Below are 18906 nucleotides of genomic sequence, written 5' to 3'. Positions count from 1 at the left end.
TTCTTCCATAACAGGAGGCAGGCCACAGCACAGGACCCGGGCAATGCCAGGATCTGCACACACAGCTTGCTGCCATTGTGTTCACTTTCCTTGTGAGGTGCTAACGGGTGCTGATTCCCCTATTTTTAGCTGTGACGTAACATCTCCCTTGGAAACAAAAGGCGTCAGTTAAAAGGACAATGTTGAGTGTATGGAATGCCAAGTGAAGGGGCGAAACACTGCACTGATGTGCAGAAATGTCATGTGGCAGCTAAGGGATTGGCATAGGAAAGTACCTGACATGTTCCTACCTCCCTCCCAGACCTAACCTCTGTGACGTGTCTGCATTCATGGAGCACAGTCATCTCTCCAAGGCCCTCTGTTTGGGGACAGAAACTGAAGGGTAGCTGGGATTAGCTGGTGCTTCTCCTCCGAACGCCAATCTTTGTACACATTGTCCTTCCACTCCCAAAGACTGCAGAGTTTTCCCGCAGGTGCCTGACATTCCAGCCCAGCCTCGAATGTCACCATGCCCGTTCTGAACACCGACAGCATGCCATCTTAAAACTCTATGTGTGCACGTGTGCACACACCTCTAACCACCTTTCCTTTTGTTTTCTTCACAGTTCATTTATGATGAAAAAGTTTCTTGGTAAGTAGCTCTTTTTCCCTTCTAACTGTCTCTTTTCATAATGTGGAGCCAAATGCATTGCAGGCTGGAGTTGAGGTTTGGGGGTGGGGGCAGCAAGATGGCTCAGCAGGTAAAGGCACTTGCTGCCAAGCCCAGCAACCTTGGTTTAATCTCTGGAACCCATATGATCAAAGAGAGAACTGGCTCCCACAAGTTGTCCTCTGATCTGCACACCCATAGCTGGCATGCTCTCTCTCTCTCTCTCTCTCTCTCTCTCTCTCTCTCTCTCTCTCTCTCCCTTTCCCTCTCCCTCTCTCTCCCTCTCCCTCTCACACACACACAAATAAATAAATATAAATAAATAAATAAATACATCTAATTTGGAAAAGAAAGGAAATGTCCTGACACCTTGGAACAACCAGGATTTCTTAGAGTCCCCCCAACCTCTCTCAACAAAGACATTAAATTACCTTTGTCCAAGCTTTTCCCATGGGCTGGGGCTATGGGAGTCATAGCTTCATATCTCGGTGTCTTCATTATAGAGGGTGGATGTTGTAAATTTTCTGTGTCTTTCTTTAGTCAGCCATTGCTGGACCATGGTTGTGGTTTGACTCATCTTTTTATGCCTGTGTCAGTCAGCTTCCCATAGCTTCACTATAACAAAGTTAATGCAGAAAAATCAACGTATGAGGGGAAAAGGTTCCGTTTTGCTCCCAGTTTGAAAGGTTTCAGTCCTTGTTCTGGTAGCACAGCAGAGTAAGAGGGACTGTTTGGCAAAACAAAACCATTCACCCATGACAGAAATCAAGATCAAAGCCCCCCCCCCCCCCGTTTTCTTAATCCTACTGACCCGATAACCTCCCCTGGGCCCTTCAGATGTTCACCAAGCCTTTAGGGGAACATTCTGTGTCTGCGCTGTAGTGCAATGCGAATCAAGTTCGGTACTCCAAGCCTCGGTGACATCTCCGGAGTCACGATCCAGCACATCACGGACAGCTCTCCATTAAAGCGCTGCTGAGACCCCAAAAGGAATCCGTGGCTCTGGGAGTCTGTGTTGATTTAGATAGATGTTGTTCAATTAAATATGTGGAGGGATATTTGCATTTTGACCAGCTGTCCAAAGCCCCCATTCTTGAAATGAGTTCCAAGTAATTCCAACATGTTTGAAATGGAAATAGAAATTGGGTGTCCTATGCATTCTAGTTACAGCTTTTTTTTTCTCCAAATGTTTGATCTGCCTAAGTAGAAGAAAATGAAAACCTTCTCAGAAATAGGAGTGACTCTGTAGCTAGAAACTTCCACGGTGTTGCTTTGAGTTAAAAATGAGCTAGAAAAAGAGGCAGAGAATTTCTGTGGCTTTACTTTCAAAAAAATGTTCTCAGCTTTTCTTCTCTTTTCAGCAGCTGTGCCTCAGTCTAAGAGTATCTCTCTGGCTTTCAGAAATTAGGGATAACAAGGGCCTACCTCAGTGATGAGGAATACCATAGGGTAGCTATGGCAACACGTAGAGATTAACTTCCTGTAAGACTGATCTCTGTTTTCCTTTTAAAAAAATAAATAAATAAAATGAAACCTGCCAAATGTTTGGAAACACAGTTATTAAAAAGAGTGATTAAAAGCCTGAAAGAAGTCAGAATGGCTAGGAGCACCCTAGGTCCCATATCTGCTAAGGGTGCTGTTCTCAAGGGCAGCACATCAGGGTCATTTCTGATCTCAGCAGCTGTCCTCCACTGCTGGAATGGTCACTTCTGGGTGAGAACCTGTCATCTTGGGAGCACTCTCACTTGTGCTAAGTCTCATAGCCTGAGAATCATGGCAGGGAGAGATGAATGCAGACATCCTAGTAAACCAGCTTTGGTGGGGCTTTCACAGAACCTTTCAAGGCACCTAACATGTCTTAGAGCCAGAAAGAGGAGCTGATTTCCTCTTCATTCCAAAGGTGCCTTAGTCACTGTTTTATTGCTATGATGAGACACTATAACCAGGGTAACTCTTATAAGAGAAAACATTTATTTAATTAGGGCTGGCGTACAGTTCCAGAGGTTCAGTCCATTATCATCATGACAGGAAGCATGGTGGGACTCAGGCAGACATGGTAGCTTGGAGTTCTGCATCTGAATCTAAAGGAGAAGGAAGACAAGATAGAACCACGGGGCCTGGCTTGGGCTTCCAAAACCCCAAAGCCCACCCCCAGTGACATATTTCCTCCAACAAGGCCACACCTCCTAATCCCTCTCAAATAGTACCACTCCCTAATGACCAAGAATTCAAATATAAGAGCCTATAAGGAGCATTCCTATTCTAAACAACCACAAGAGTGTTCTCTGTCTTATTTGTGTGTGTGTGTGTGTGTGTGTGTGTGTGTGAGTGATATTGGGTAAACCTATACTAGGATAGAGCCCAAAGCCTTTTACAGGAGATTCTAGATTTTGCAAAGAAACAGGCCATTAAAGTGTCTGTATTCTGAACACCAGCAGTCCTGTCCGTGGAGTCAGGAGTACAGACAAAGCCAGGAGGGCACAGATGCATTAGACACAGTGTGCAACTTGGTGCTAGCCCTGGGGGACATTAGAATCAAAAATATCTCAGAGTTTGCTTCCAAAGATTGGAGCTAAGGGCTCTCAGGACTCTGAGTTCCATGATTCTCTGAGTGCTGGTCTGTTGTGTAATCACCGTTACTGCATGCATGGGCTGACAGAAAGAATTTCTCATATGAGTGAGACCGAGAAATTAAACTCTGCAGCACTGGCCCTTTGCTGCTCTAGGGATTCCAAGAATTTCAGTTCCTCGTTGTAGAGGATGCAAAATGTATTGAACTTGAAGATGCTTTTCACTCTTTGCTTCTCCTTTCTACCTGCCAAGTATTGACTTATCTGGGAGATTATGGTCAGGAGCTGATCTCTGTCTTAAAATGAGACTCTTCAGTGTGCCCAGTGAAGGCTCAGCAGAGTTAGTGACATCATACAAGCTGAATTTCACCCTTCTTGCAAGATAGTCCAGCAGCTCCTGGAGATATTAAGGCAGGTGATTAACTCACTTCATGTCTTCAGAAGAAAACTGATTGCAGTTGTGTTGATTTTGAAACAAGCGTGCTCTTTAGGAAATGAATACTGCCAAATACAAATGCAGTGATCTCTCAGGATTGATGAAGAATTGGCTTCAGGACTGCTGATGATGCCAGAATACATGGATGTTGTAGCCCATGTGTAAAATGTCTTGGTATTTACACACCTTCTCCTGTGTGCTTTAAGACACCCGCAGATCACTAACGCCCAGTGCGAATGCAAATGCTGCTCAAATAGCAGGGCGGAGGTGTTCTCATGTATTGCATTGTGTGAAACTGTTCTCAGCTGTGGGTTGTCACCCTTTGTGGGTCAGATAACCCTTTCCCAGGGGTTGCCTAAAACTATCCTGCATATCAGATACTTACATTATGACTCACAACAGCAGCAAAATCACAATTATGAAATAACAACAAAAATAATTCTATGGTTGGAGGTCACCACAACATGAGGAAGTGTATTAGAGGGTCACAACATTAGGAAGGTTGAGAACCTCTGTCCTAGATTGTTCATGCAATTGTCTCAGTTTAATTTCCTACTGCTGTGATAAAATATCCTGAGAAAAGCAACTCTGGGGGAAAATGGGTTTATTTTAGCTCACAGTTCTTGTACAGACTAGTAGAGAAGCCGCAGAGGCAGAATCTTAGGAGAATTGGTCACGTCATGTCTGCATTCAGAAGCAGAGAGCATTGAACGAATTCATGCATTCTCGTGTTAAGCTCCCTCTCTCCATTCTTACAAAGTCCAGTATCTACCGCCCAGAAAATGATGCCACCTGCAGCGGGTATCTCTTCCCATGAAGCTAGATAATTGTCCTCACAGACATGCCCACAGCCCAACCTGGATGTCCTTCTAGACTGTGTCAAGTTGGTGCTAAAGTAACCATGACATGAATGATAGTTAAAAAAAAAAAAAAAGCATCTGTATATGTTTAGAACAGATACAATTTTTAAAATATTTTCGACCTGTGGTTGGTTAAGTTATAGATGTAGAGCCTTTTTTAGTTATCTGGGCTAACTATATAAAAATACAAGGTGTCCCCACCACATCAAAATGGGCCCATTGTACCATGTGTTCATGTTCAAGTAAGAGGTGGGAGCCAGGAATCAATTGGGATGCCTTTAGTAGATAAACAACCAGCCATAGTCTATCTTAGATTCGCCATGGATGTTTCTCCTGCTCTTTCCTCATAGTCCCAAAGTGCCTACTGTGGTTCTACCCATCACATGTGTATTAAACATGAGAGGGAGGAACATGAGGCTTTGACGCCTTTCTCAGACCCTGTCAACTTACACATTTTGATGGCCAGGACAGGAGCAACAACTGCAGCTTTAAACCAATTGTTATCGATCCTTGGACCTAAAGGAGGAACTTGCCTTTCCTGAGATCAGCTGTGCCTCGGTGCAGTGGTTATATCCCTGGACAAGAGACAGGGGATGTCTTTCTGTTAGGTGGTTCCGAAAGACACTTAGAACTGAAAAATGAGAGACTGTGTTAGATCGTCCTACAGGACAAGGCCTGTGGATCCATGATAGCAGGGCAGCCAGAGTCACAGTGTCAGAAGGAAGCTCAAATGTGTGTGTGTCAGGATTCCAGCGGTTCAAGAAGAAGCTCAGATATCCAGAGTGCTGTTCTCATTGTTCAAGTTGTGACTTTCGGAGACAAAAGTAGCTCTGAGAATACCATCTGCTCCTCCTGGGGTCTGTCATGAGCTGGACCTAGCACATAGCCACAGACAATGATGACCTTCCGGTTAACAACTGGCTGGTGGACAGGCAGTGGATGTGTTGTCGGAAGGCATTTTGAGGTGCTTACAGCACTAAGAAAAGGTATGTGTAGAAGATCCATGAGAAGAGGACCCCTAATAATCAGCTAGGCAAAAGAGCCAAGGGGACAGCAGGAGACCACAGAGGCCTCAGCAGCCAAATGTGTTCAGGGTGGAAAAGACAAGCACACAAAAGAAGCCAACAATGAAAAAGAAAGGAAGGGAGGGAGGGAGGGAGGTGGGGAGGGAGGGGGAGGGAGGGAGGGGGGAGGGAGGGAAGAAGGAAGGAAGGAAAGAAGGGAGGGAGGGAGGGAGGGAGGGAGGGAGGAAGGAAGGAAGGAAGGAAGGAAGGAAGGAAGGAAGGAAGGAAGGAAGGAAGGAAGGAAGGAACAAGCAATGGAGACAGGAATGGGGTCTTCCACCCTTGGTGATCCTGAAAAATGGCCAACAGCCAGCTTAAGAAGGGCTTGCTTTGAGGAAGGGGGGAAAAATTCAAAGAATGAGAAGGATTACAAGAGTGTTCAGAAAGTAGTGGGTTTAAGCTGGGCATCATGGTCCACCTGTTATCTCAGCACTCCAGAGGCTGAGGTAGAAAAGCTGAAAAGTTTGAGAGCAGTCTGGGATACAACATGACAAAAAAGATTTTTAAAAAAGAAGAAGGAAGGAAGGAGGGAAGGAAGGAAGAAAGGAAGAAAGAGAGGAAGGAGGGAATTGACTACTGAATTTGGTTCTTTTCCAGTGATCTCACACTAAAATGCACCTTTCTTTAGGGGGACTTACCATGAAGTTGCTTTTACATGCACATGCACGCCTGCTTCTGCGGTGATGCAATAGGGGTCAGACTCAAGTTATCTTCCTGGAGACTGAAGCCAAGACTATAACTAGATCTGGGACAGTTGTGATGCCCAGAGGCCTCTCACATGCCAAGTGCTTTCTCCACGGGTATAAATGCATGGGGCTGGAGAGATGGCTCAGTGGCTAAGAGCACTGGTTACTCTTGCAGAGGACCTGAGTTCAATACCCAGTACCCACATGGCAGCTCACACCTGTCTGTAACCCCAGTTCCAGGGGATCTGACACCCTCACACAGACATACATGCAGGCAAAACACCAATGTACATGGACAAATGCATGGTAGCAAAAGAATTCTTAAGGAGACATGGGAACACTCTGTGAGGACACTGGGTTTCCATGAACAGCCCCATTTTAGTCTGTATTGATGGGACAAAATGATGAGCTTTGTTGTTACCTTCCCATGCATGCACATCATATACTTTGATCACGTTCATTCCATTGTAATCTCTTGACCCCTCCTGCCTTCCATTGGCCTCCATCCCAACTGTTAGTCTTACTTTTACTTTCATGTCTTATTTTTCATCTGTATTTCACATATGAGAAAAAAATATGATATTTATTTTTCTGAACATGACTTATTTTGCTTGATATGACCATCCATTTTCCTGCAAACAATACAGTTTCATTTGTGTTTATGGCTGAATAATTTTCGTATACTGTATATTTGTAAATTATATATATATATATATATATATATTGCATATCTACATTTATATATGCACCACAATTTCTTTATCCATTCTTCTGCTGGTGGACAGCCAGCTGGTTTCTAAAATGTCCCACAATAAACATGAGTGTGCAGGTGTCTCTGACATATCCTATTGTACCCTAGCCCCTCTTTAAGGCGAAACCACCTGAATTCCCCATCTTTTCAACCTTATAAATATAACAGCACAAAACCTCTGTGTATGCTTTATATAACAGGCCATATAATTTTTCTGGGGTTAAAGAAAGGCTAAAGGATCTAGAACTTCCTCCTCAGACCTCCCCAGTTCCCTTCCCTCCAAACCAAACATGCTCCTTCAACTAGTTTACAATGGCAGCTAAACTGGGCTTCAAAACATAAGTCTCCTGAGCTCTAGCTGCAGTTAATAAAGAAAGAAAGTGAAAGAATTCAGACCCTAAGAGGTGCAAGGACATTCCTGTCACTCAATTGTTTTCCTTCCTTTCTCTTGGCTGTTTCACCTTGGGTTCTTTCTGTGATTTGGTTTGGGCTTTCTATTTTTGTGTTTTCAGATGCAGGATCTCACTCTGTAGTCCAAGCTAACCTAGAAATCACCATCTAGTGTACTTTCAAGAATGACAGGCTCCAGCCACCGTCCCCCCTGACCAGGGCCCTCTCACTCATTCTCACTCTTCCTGCTGACACCTTTCCACTCAAGAAGTTCTGGGTCTCTCTCTCCCTCAGTATAGCTGCTCTTGGTACTACCCAATTCTCCTTATCTCTGTGTCTCTTTCTTCTCCCTGTCTCTTTCTGCGTCCAACACCCCCGCCCCTGCTGCTGCTGCCCAGTCCATCAGTTCCTCTGGTCTGTTTGCTCTTTGTAAGTAGATTGGGTAACCTCAGGGAGTAATTAAACCCCAGAAGATTTATGCAAACGCTTGTATGCTCAAGAGCCTGCCACTTTCTACAGAGCTCTTGTTGGTAAGTGCTTTGGTAGCAGGGAGGTATCTTCCCTTCAGGTGAGGAGGAAAGCTCTATGCAACATGAACCACTTGCATAGACTAAGGATGTGTGTAACTGGTCTACCTTGCCGTCCTGGCCATTGGCATCAGATGCTTCCTGCACTGGCTGACATGGCTTGGCTTCTGGACTTGCCTTCTCTAACTGTACTTCTTCCTGTGCAGGTGGGAGTCTCTAGTCCTTGTGCTGATGTACCTCATCTATATCGTCATCATGAAGTAAGTAAAACACTTGCATTGTTGTGTAACGAGGTAGCAAGAGGAGAGGGGGAAGGAGGTCTGACTCATTCAGTGCCCACCATCACAGACTCAGTGACTGCTGAGTCCCTGTCATTGTGATTAGGAACCATAAAAATGACCCTTCAACTCATATTTGATGTCAAAAGTCAATCACTTCCACATTTCATTCAAGAACTTTCTAGATCCACCCCTCTTCAGGATCTGGCAGGCATGTCTTTAGCTTTTATTAGGATGAAGATGAAATCCAACAAGTTGTATTTCCATACTGGGTATGGGAAGATTAAATAAGAGCTGACAAAGGGACTGAAACCATACAGGCTTCCATCCCTCCAGGCACATCAGTCATCTGTCGCTGTGTAACAAACTGTCCCAGAACTTAGTGGCTTGAAAACCACAAATATGTTCTATCTAAGAATTAGAAACCCCAGAGCTGTTTCCCTGGAGGATCCTGGCTTGGTGTCTCTCATGAGATGACAAGTTTAGGTATTGTCTGGGGCAGAAGTTGACCGAGGCTGGCTGAATCTGCCTTTGGAGATGGCCCACTCCCACTCATGGCAGGGAAGCTAATGCTAGCTGGTGGGTGAAGGGCTCAGTTCCTGAGTGGTTCCCAACAGAGCTAGTGATTCCAGAGAGCGGGGCAGAGGACGGGTACTCCACCATGCCTTCGCTAATCCCTCCTCAGACAGGCACACCATCACTTCTGTCCTGTCCTCTTTATAAGATGTGCTTCTCGGAGGGCAGCCCACACTCAGGGCTGTACTTCAGCTACGGAAGGAAAAGAGCAGCCAGGAACTTGTTCATGTTTTTAAGCTGCCACTTCACATGCTCTTGCCTCTCCCAGAGACAAGGCAGCTTACTTTTTTTGTATCAAGAATGATAGTACTGCTTTCTGTTCTCTACATAAAATGAAAGCGCTTTTTTTTTAACCTGCTGCTTCAGGTTTCCATGCAATGTCACTGAAATGAGGAGCCTGAAGAGCTATTGATCCCATCCCCTGTGGAGGTGTCTCTTTAATGCAGCCTTCTCCCACATCCCCAGCATAGGTAACCACCACTCAGGGAAGAAGAGTAGAGAACTCTCAGCACTTGTCAGCTTGGACATGCCAGACACTAGATTGGACATGTTTTATTTTTGTTTTTCTAATGAGACATGAAAATGGTTAATTTGGGCCACCAGGGGATAAACCTGCGAGGAGAAAACAGTATGAACACAAGCATCACATGAGCAGCAAAATCAGGTGCTGGCCTGACTGGTGCCCAGGGTGGGCCATCAGCAGCTCACTGCCGTCTATTCAGTATGGTGTCCAGGATTTACTGGTGGAGCTGTCCTGTGGTCAGCTCTGGATCTTCTCACTGGATGTGGCATTAGGACTTCCAGGCAACATATCCTGGCTTGGAATTGCTGCAAAGAAACCGATAAGGAAGCCAAAAGTCACACAATGTATCTAATTACCCTCCACTGTAAACGCCAATTGGTGATCTCCCACTAAAACCATAGCTGACCCAAGGGCTTTCCAAGGCTTCTGGACTCCAAAGAAAAGGCTTTAAGGCAGAGGAACCATCTTACTCGTCTATGCTTCAAATGGTAAAACTGCGAATGGAGTCAGTGCCATGGTGAGGCTGTCTTCAGTGATCCTCACAGCTTCCTTCTGTTCCTTCTGTCTGATTATTTCACCTTTTAAAAGAATTCTTTTGGAAGCTCTAAATTTGGGTTCTTAGAGTCAAGAGTCCTTTTCTTCCCTCTGAGAAACTGATCCTTCAGTGATTCCTGAATTGCCCCACTGGCTGTCCTCTGTCTAGCATTTGGGTTCTCCAATCCTAGCTCTGACAGCTGTGTGTACCATTGTGAACTTAGTGCAGGCATTGCAAAGTGAGATGTCCTTCAAACGCAGATGAATCTAAAGGAAAGGGGAATTGAGGAAGTGTGCTAGTGGGTTTGCCATAGCCACCACAGCCTTTTACTCCATCACCATAAAGCCCACAAGTTGCACGGCAGACTTGTGCACCTTAAGGTAACAAGCCCGAGTCACAGCAAATATAGCAGCTAAGGAGGTTTGTTTCTGCTGAGGCTTTGGCTTTCCTACCATTCCAGATGTTCAAACCAGCAGGACACAAATAAAACTGCGAATAACAGCTCCTGCTCTCGCGGAATTCTCTGCATAAATTCCACCCTAAGTTCTAAATTGAAATCTCTGCTCTTTAGCCATCCCTCTCTGCAATCAGAGACTCTAATCATTGGGTTTTATATAATCTGATTTATAAAATTGCATGCTTCACAATAAAATAGCTTCAGGGTGCAAGCACAAAATTTAAAACATTCAATTAAAAAATATAAAATGAAGCCACAGTCATGAAAAAAAAAAAAAAAAAAAAAAACAGCATATATTAGACTCTTCAGCTGCCTCCTGGGAAGATCGCTTTAAAACAACTTTAAATATGCTGTCTGAAAATCCAAACGCCATTTTGAACTGGCCAGATAGATAGAAACCTTCCAGGCTATATATACACCATATGCAGCATTGTCAAGGACTTACCGCCGTTCATCCTGGTAACTTCTCTGGGATGAATTTTGCAGATGAGGTTAAAAGATCTTGTTCTTAAGAGTTAAGTGCTTCCCACTCATCCCTGGGAACAGCGCTCACCAGTCACTGAGTAGCCTTGGGAATGTAGCTAAATTATTCAGCCACTTTTAATCTTATTTTCCTCTTCTCCAAAATAAGACTTCCTATTTCAAAGATTCTTTATCAGGGCAGAATGTAACCAGTTAGTTATCAGTGTAACATCTGGTTTCAAGAAAGCCATCACGGAGCACTAAATTTTTAAAAAGCCTTCATTGAATGCTACTGTTATCCTGTTTATGAAACACCAGTAAATTAATAAGATACTGTTCTACTTTGAAAGCAAACCCTGTGCAAGTGCTTTTTTATAGTGGAAATAATTTCTGAGTTAAGATAGCACAAATGCTGGTTCCCAACAGATACGGTAGAGGAGATTTTAATTCCAACACTTCTGGGGAAGGAGAATCGCGAGTCCAGAGTAGTGTGGTCTACACAGAAAGTTCGAGATTATCCCGGGGCTACACAGTGAGAGCTTGAAAGAAAAAAAACAGCCACTGCTGTCCTCCCTGTCATGGAGAAAGGTATTCACACTGAACCTAGAAAGCCACGGGCCTTCTTCTACTAAGTGAATGCTGAACGCAAGCTGAAATCGACAGAATGACAATCCCCACAAGTTGATTTTCAGCTCCAAACTATCCACCCAACCTTGCTCTGTGTCAATCTGTTTCCTTCCCTCCATATAACTTTGAAGCCCCAGGATCATTTCATGGTTTATCTACAGAGATTTTAACATGTTTTTTTTCTTTTTTTTTTTTTTTTTTTGAGGGGGGGAGGGGACGGAGTGGGTTTTGGTTTGGGGTTTCTTAAGACAGTTTTCTCTGTATAGCCTTGGCTGTGCTGGACTCACTTTGTAGACCAGGCTGGCCTCGAACTCACAGCGATCAATCTGCCTCTGCCTCCCTGCGTGCTGAGATTAAAGGCGTGCACCACTGCACTTGGCTAACATGAGTTTCTAAAAAGACGCATCTTTATCCTAGCCACAATTATGATCGTATCTAAAATGAATGCTAATTCCTCAATATCCCAGATACCGACTCAGTATTTCAACTTCCAAAAGTGTAAATCTGTCCTACTTTTCAGTTTTCTTTGGGACTCATAAATATAAATGTTTTCCAAATCAGAATCCAAATAAATGATGTTTAAAATTAGAGTTGGGAGCAGAATGCTTTGGAGCTCTTTCTGCCTGTAGCCACTCCCTTGGCCTCTGTGTGAATGTGCATGCAAGTGTGTGTATGTGTGTGTGTGTGTGTGTGCGCGCGCGCGCGCGCGCACACACATGCACATGGGTGCACATGCCCAAGACACCCATGGTTTGGAAATTATTACTGCATTCCAGTTCCAAGGTGCAGTAAAGCCAGTTCTTTTGGTCTCTGTGTGTCCTGTATGTCCGCATTTGATTTGCATCAGGTTGAACCATGTCAGTGAGTTATACCGTCAGGAGGTGTGTCTAGGTCACCGTTGCCTCTGTGGTGGCAGCGGCCATTGATGCTCAGCATCTGGAGCCATCATTTCACGCATATTACAAAACAGCGATGTTTGGGTTCTATCCCACTTAGGAACCCCGAGAATCTTGTCGGATTAGCTGCCTGTGTCCCTTTACAGAGCCTACATCTATCACTCTTGACTAGTTCCCTATTCTCCCTTGTGCCTAAAAGGCTCCAGGGAATTCAGGAAGGGGTCCATGGAAGAAAAGGTTCAAATGTAGAGCACCCATCCCCACCACACCATATCCTGTCTCTAACACGCGGTTATGAAGTGTCCATAGTTAATGCCCACAGAGGCACTGACTGAAAAGCCAGGCACAAGAAGACAATGGGGGTGACTGAAGGGGGTCTCCTGTCCTGAAGCCAAAGGAATAGGGAAGAGAATGAAACTAGTTTTAAGTGGTTTCTGGCCCAGCCTGAGATCCAGAAGGAGGCTGGAAGTCAAGCTGGGTAGAGGTGCAGGTTCAGTAGGTTATATCACAGCCAATAAGCATGAAGATCTTTGAGTAAGGGACTTAGAGGCCCAACGTGCTCTATAATTGCTATCCCTGCCCTCACCCTTGTGTTCTGAGAATTCCTCTGGGAAACTTCAGAGTAAAGGGAGAACATTTTCCTGCCAAAAACTTCCTAGCAGCCTGCGAACATAGCTTCCCTTCAACGCCCACTCGTCTACTAGGGCATGCCAGAAGCTTGGTGTTTCCCTGCCATCACTCCAGAGCACTGGAGCCCAGAATACTGTCATAAAGCCACAAGCCAACTGGACCCGATGGAAGGGTACACAGTAACAGAGTCTAGCAATAAAATCTCTGACCACAAGAAGACAAAGACAGGCAGGTCTAGATAAGCAACAAGCTGCAGCACGCAGACTGTGGGGCTCAGGCACAGGGCCTTGCCAAGTGTATCCAAAAGGGAAGAGCCCAGAGAGGGTGCTGTGGAGTGAGGAAAAGGAAAGGCCAGTTGCTGACAGCTTCTCTCCACTTCCTGCCTGCTCAGATACAACGCGTGCATACACCAGTGCTTCGAGAGGAGGACGAAAGGTGCTGGGAACATGGTCAATGGGTTGGCCAACAACGCCGAAATCGACGACAGCAGCAACTGTGACGCAACCGTGGTGCTACTTAAGAAAGGTAAATAGCAGATCCTAGATCCAACACGGATGTCACAGTGTGAGTCTGTCTACCCAGCATATAGCCACAGCCTGGCATCCCAGCTGGCCCCAAGCAAACAGAGAGGAGTCGGCTCTCCTGCCCTGCCTCATGGGTCACACCTGGATCCACTGAAATGCCCAGGGAACCCATTCTGGGAAGGAGATGGATGTGGGAACATGGGGTCAGCAGGGCCAGGAGAGAAGAAGGTGGATTTTGAAATAGTGTGTTAAGGCTGTGTGACCATAAAAAAAAGTTCCTTCATTTCTCTGAGCTTGAGAAATGGGCATCATTCCTGTAATGAGTGAGTCAGTTAGATATGCAGAAAAGCTTAACACAATGCTTCATAGTGACAGGCATTGCTAGTTATTAGCACATATATCCAAATTCTCTTTGAGAATACATTAACTCGGGTTCCAAGCTACGGAAGGAGAGAGAAAATTACCTTTGTAATTCTTCTACTTAATAGGCCCTTACAAAACTGTCATTATGCTAGGGGAAGCAACACGGTCCTCGCTGATAAATAACATTGTTTATATGGGATGTAGAAGAATATCATGTAATTTTTGCCATGGATGTATTTCATTTTTCATTTAATTTCTTTTTAATTTTCTCCTTGAACTACATCCCATATGGTCACTTAGCAGGGAAACAACAAAAAGTAAATTAGAAACTGTATAAGTTATTGTCAACTATATCTCAAACTTTAGACTCTCTTGATAATTTATTGTATTTTGAAGTTAGATATCTGATATATTTTTCTGAAGGTCTCTATGTACCTTTAATGAAAGACTTTAATGTTATTTTGTACCATTCTGTGGGAGGATTTTTTTTAGTTTCTCCCTTCTGAGTACTTTATAACTATAAAAAGAAACTTTTTATAGTTGGGGCCGGGGGGCGAAGAGCTGAGTTCTGTTAGTGCTGGGCCTGGGGGGATGGCCTGGTTGGCAAAGCATTTACCATACAGCAGAGGGGGATAGTAATGATGACAGTGATGATATGAGAGACTATGTCATGGTCTCGTGGCCTGGAAAATAGGAGTGAGTACTAAAGGGGGCTACAGCCAGGTACCTGTGAGTGATGAGTGTACAGTGCTCTTCCACAGAGAGGGGGCTCGGGCAACAGTGTGTTTCACATCCCGGAAGGCTTATCGGAGGCCTCCTCCTGAACACTGGTCCTCAGATGTGACCAGCTCACTCCTGTACACTCTGTTCCCAGGATGCAGGAGTCCACAGCTGGGACCTCCACCTGGGACACACGTCAGCCCTGCAGCATCTGCCGATGCACTGGTTTGCCGTGCACGGCCATGATGGGTTACCAAAGGTTACCGGGGCCTTCCCTATGACCTAGACCTTAGTGGTGGGAAAATAACGCTTTGAGGCCAAGGAGGAATTCTCTTACCCTGCTCATTCCTACCATATTGATGAGTGGTGTTTGAACAGTCTCAAGTGGTTTCAAATGAATTATTAAGCATGACCCATGACTTAAATGTGACCCCTAATTTTGATCACTGAAACATTCAATGGATGGATAGAAGGAAGAAAAGAAAGAAAAAGGGAGGAAAGGATGATGGGAAGGGAGAAGAGAGGGGAGTGAGGAAGAAGGAAGGAAAAGGGGGAAAGAGAGGAAGAGAAGGGAGGGAAGAGGAGGGAAGTGGAGAGATGAATGGATGGATGGATGGGTGGACAGGTGGATGGATGGATGGACCAGTGAACAGATGGATGAACAGGTGCAAAGGTGTGAAGGAGTGGGCTAGGGAAGAAATAAAGGGAAGATGAATGGATGAACGCCTCTCTTCCAGGCTGCATGCTATGGTATTTTCTCTTTCACATTTCCCTAGCCAATTTCCACCGCAAAGCGTCAGTGATCATGGTGGATGAGCTGCTGTCGGCCTACCCACACCAGCTTTCTTTCTCTGAGGCTGGCCTTCGAATTATGATCACAAGCCACTTTCCTCCCAAGACCCGGCTCTCCATGGCCAGTCGAATGTTGATCAATGAGGTATCTGGAAAAGAAGAGGGGAGGGGAGGGGAGAGGAGGGAAGGGGAGGAAAAAAGATAACTCTTCCTGATTTATAAGATGCAGTACTGGGGTGAAAGTTGAACAGAAGTCTTTCCCTCAGCCATTTCCCAGCATCTTTGCCCACTGAACCTTCTTACCCCAGTCCTCTCCCGTCTTCTCACTACATATTGAGGGACATAGCCTAGTCCCCTCTGTTTACCTTGTTTAAGGGAGGGTCTCACATAGCCCAGCCTGGCCTCACACTCACTATGTAGCCAGAGTCTCTTGAACTTTCTGGGACCATCGGCATGTGCCACCACTCTCAGTTGATGGAGAACTAGGAATTGTACTCTGCATCTCATGTTTGCTGGACGCTACCAGCTAGGTCCCCAACGGCAATCTGTTTTCTTCCATTCGAATAAATCTCCTTCTCATAAACTTTTATCAAAATAGCTAAGCCAAAGTTATCAAGCCAGAGTCCCTGGGCTTGGTCTTTCCCTGGAGTGGCAGCCTCACTAACAAACTAGTCCAAGCATGTGGCATAGCCTTCTTGAATAAAGTGTTACAGTAATTGTTATAATATTATATTTGTTTCTCAGTTTCTCTGTTAACCCAGCTATCACACAAATAATTGAGACTCTTTTTGTTTGTTTAATAATAAGCTTCACAACAAAATAACTGAGCAGTTACTACTCTATTCTTAACCCTCTAAGCTAATTTGGTTCCTCCCAGCATACATCTCAGAGATAGTTATAGTCTGTACCTTTTCTGCTGAGCTCTCTCTCTCTCTCTCTCTCTCTCTCTCTCTCTCTCTCTCTCCTGGTCTCTCCTAATCATCTCCAATGCGTTATCCCCTAGCTAAATCCCCTACTCCCTCTTCTAATTCCTCCTCTCCTGGCTGGCAAGAAGTCCAGCCCTATTCTCTCCCCTGCTCAGTGATTGGCTGTAAGCTGCTTTATTGGCGTATTAGGGGTCAATTAGGGAGCAGTGTTCAGACAATGTTAAGACAAGACATTCTCAGAAAAAGGCTTGCAACCGGATATGGGAGAGGTAGAAATTGGCATTTGAATTACACAGTAACCTTATGCCTATAATATGGAACAAGGGTTTCCATGGGCTGGAGAATAAAGATAATGTCACAGTGTACAGATGTCAAAGAATTGTACACCCCAGATGTAGAAATGTTCACAAAGGAAATTTGAAATTTCCAGTGGATCACAAAAGGTTAATTTTTCCATCCAGAAGGGAAATCATCTAAATCTGTTATTGCTCTGAGGAATCTCCTAACACTTGGCTCCTTGTCAGTGCTGGGGAAGACATACCTGCCCATGTCTTAGCGTTGTTGGGTGAGTTCCATCCCCCGGACTACAGTGACAGATCGCTTTCTATTTTCAGAGACAAAGATTGATAAACAGCAGGGCTTATGCCAACGGGGAATCTGAAGTGGCCATCAAAATCCCAATTAAGCACACTGTGGAGAACGGAACCGGGCCCAGCAATGCCCCAGACAGGGGTGTGAATGGAACCCGGAGGGAGGACATTGTTGCTGAGGCTGACAACGAGACAGAGAACGAGAACGAAGACAATGAGAACAACGAGAATGATGAAGAGGAAGAGGAGGATGACGATGATGATGAGGGGCCCTACACGCCATTCGATCCTCCCTGTAAGAGTCCCTTGATTCAGGCTTGGGGAGGGGGACGTCAGGGGATCCTTGAGTAGACGCTCTTCACTTGGCTATATTTTTACTATTCAATTACAAAAGAGCCTCTCGATAAACAGAAACACATTTGTATGAGGTGTCTGCTGTGGGCAGGGCTCTGTCGGGAAAGGCCCAAAGATGCGTTGCGTGGGCAAGAGTGGACAGGTGAGCACTTTCGCCAAATGTGTTCTGTGGCGGGAGCTCCTCCCACAGCCTCTCAGCTACGCTGCAGACCTTTAGTTCTAAGGTAGAAATGCGCACGTGACCCTCTTCACCAGGGCAGCGAGGCACCCGAGGGCACAGCCATGGAAACCCTGCCCCTTTGTTCTCCCCTCCTCCCCTTTCCCTCTCTTCAGGAGCATCTTTCACATCCTGCCGAATACAGAGCAGCTTCACAGGAGACACAGACCCATGCAAAAGCTAGTCCTTGGTGTCTTACCCCATGGAACTGGTCACGGTTTCTCCCTGGCACACTGGAAGGGGAGAGGCAAGATGCGTAAAAGCTTTCAGGACCTTGGCCGGTAGAGCATGTGCCCTTTAATATTCCTCCCACCCCCACCCATTAGCAGAGAATGAAGGCCAAGACCAAAGAAGTCTGTGTCCTTGCTAGACCTTCACAAAGTTTCTGCCAGGTTCATGAAGCCTGCACAGATCCAGTTCACATTCACAGCCATTCGAGTCTTCCCTAGGGTGCACAGTTCCCTGGGGCTTACTGAGCTCGCATAAGGCCTGGCTGAGCAAGTGTTTTATGATCAACCTGGAAGGCCATTTAATGGCAGATACTGAGTCTGGAGTCCCAGACCTGTGCTGATTTCAGATGCAAGGCCTTGCTGTGCTTCCTTCTCCGTATATCCATGGGGGAGGGGCAGGCTATGGGCACAGTTCAGACCAGAACTGATCCTGATCCCCTCCCCCACACACTCTTTCCCTAAAACAGGAGTGTTGATAAGCACTTACCAAATTAAATTAAAAGAATACACATCCAGATTCCTGTGTGCCTGCCAAGGCTAAATTACTACTTGTCCGTAGATTGTCTCCATAGGGGAAAAAAATTGCATACCCCTGTCTGCGGTTTCACTTTCTGTGGTTTCACTCACTCGAGCTTAATTGTGGTCAGCCACAGCCACCATCCACAGGCTGAAAATATTAAATGGAAAATTACAGGCACAGTTCATAGGTTTGAATGGTCACACTCCATCCTGAGATGGAGCTCCATTCTCCCATCACCTTGCTCTGTCCCACCTGAGCCAACAACCCTCTGTGTAGCAAACCATGCTGTCTGTATACGCTGCGCCTCCATCCCCAACCCTTAGGAGGCGCTAGGACCATCATGTGTATACGCATTTGTATTAATGTAACTATTTATAGACGAATACATTTTATATATGCATTAAATTCTCATGCACTGTATCTACCTCTGTAGAGTACGTGTAGCTACACACCTGCACGCAAATACACATATATTCTTAAATGAAGAAACCCTTACTACTTGCAAACAGAGATGTATGTAGGTAAACAAATTTCCATAAAACAAAACAAAACAAGACAAAAACCACTAGAAGGAAATCCACCAAAATAAAATTGTATTTTTCTAGGTGGAGTTTTTTTTCCTATTGTATGTGTGTTCTTGTTTTCTATGTGATCAGAACAAATGTGAATGTTTATCTATTGGTCTAAAACATTGCACAACTACTTTTTTTTCTCTCCCTGATCTAAGCATTCTTAAAAGCTTGGACAGAAATA

General features: G+C 45.1%; 1 protein-coding gene across 1 annotated transcript in view; it reads left to right on the top strand.

Annotated features, from left to right (window-relative positions):
• Slc24a3 (solute carrier family 24 member 3) overlaps positions 1–18906 on the top strand; it is a 475313-nt gene that overhangs the window by 424505 nt on the left and 31902 nt on the right. The window contains exons 8-12 of the mRNA XM_021644597.2: positions 606–631; positions 8140–8193; positions 13309–13442; positions 15301–15461; positions 16857–17127. Of these exons, the coding sequence (XP_021500272.2) occupies positions 606–631; positions 8140–8193; positions 13309–13442; positions 15301–15461; positions 16857–17127 (646 nt within the window). The remainder of the gene's footprint in view (positions 1–605; positions 632–8139; positions 8194–13308; positions 13443–15300; positions 15462–16856; positions 17128–18906) is intronic.

This window comes from Meriones unguiculatus, chromosome 4 (assembly GCF_030254825.1).
Source record: "Meriones unguiculatus strain TT.TT164.6M chromosome 4, Bangor_MerUng_6.1, whole genome shotgun sequence".
In the NCBI taxonomy this organism is placed as follows: Eukaryota; Metazoa; Chordata; class Mammalia; order Rodentia; family Muridae; genus Meriones; species Meriones unguiculatus.
Note: the sequence above shows the minus strand (reverse complement) of the source record. Positions and strands in the feature narration are given on the sequence as shown.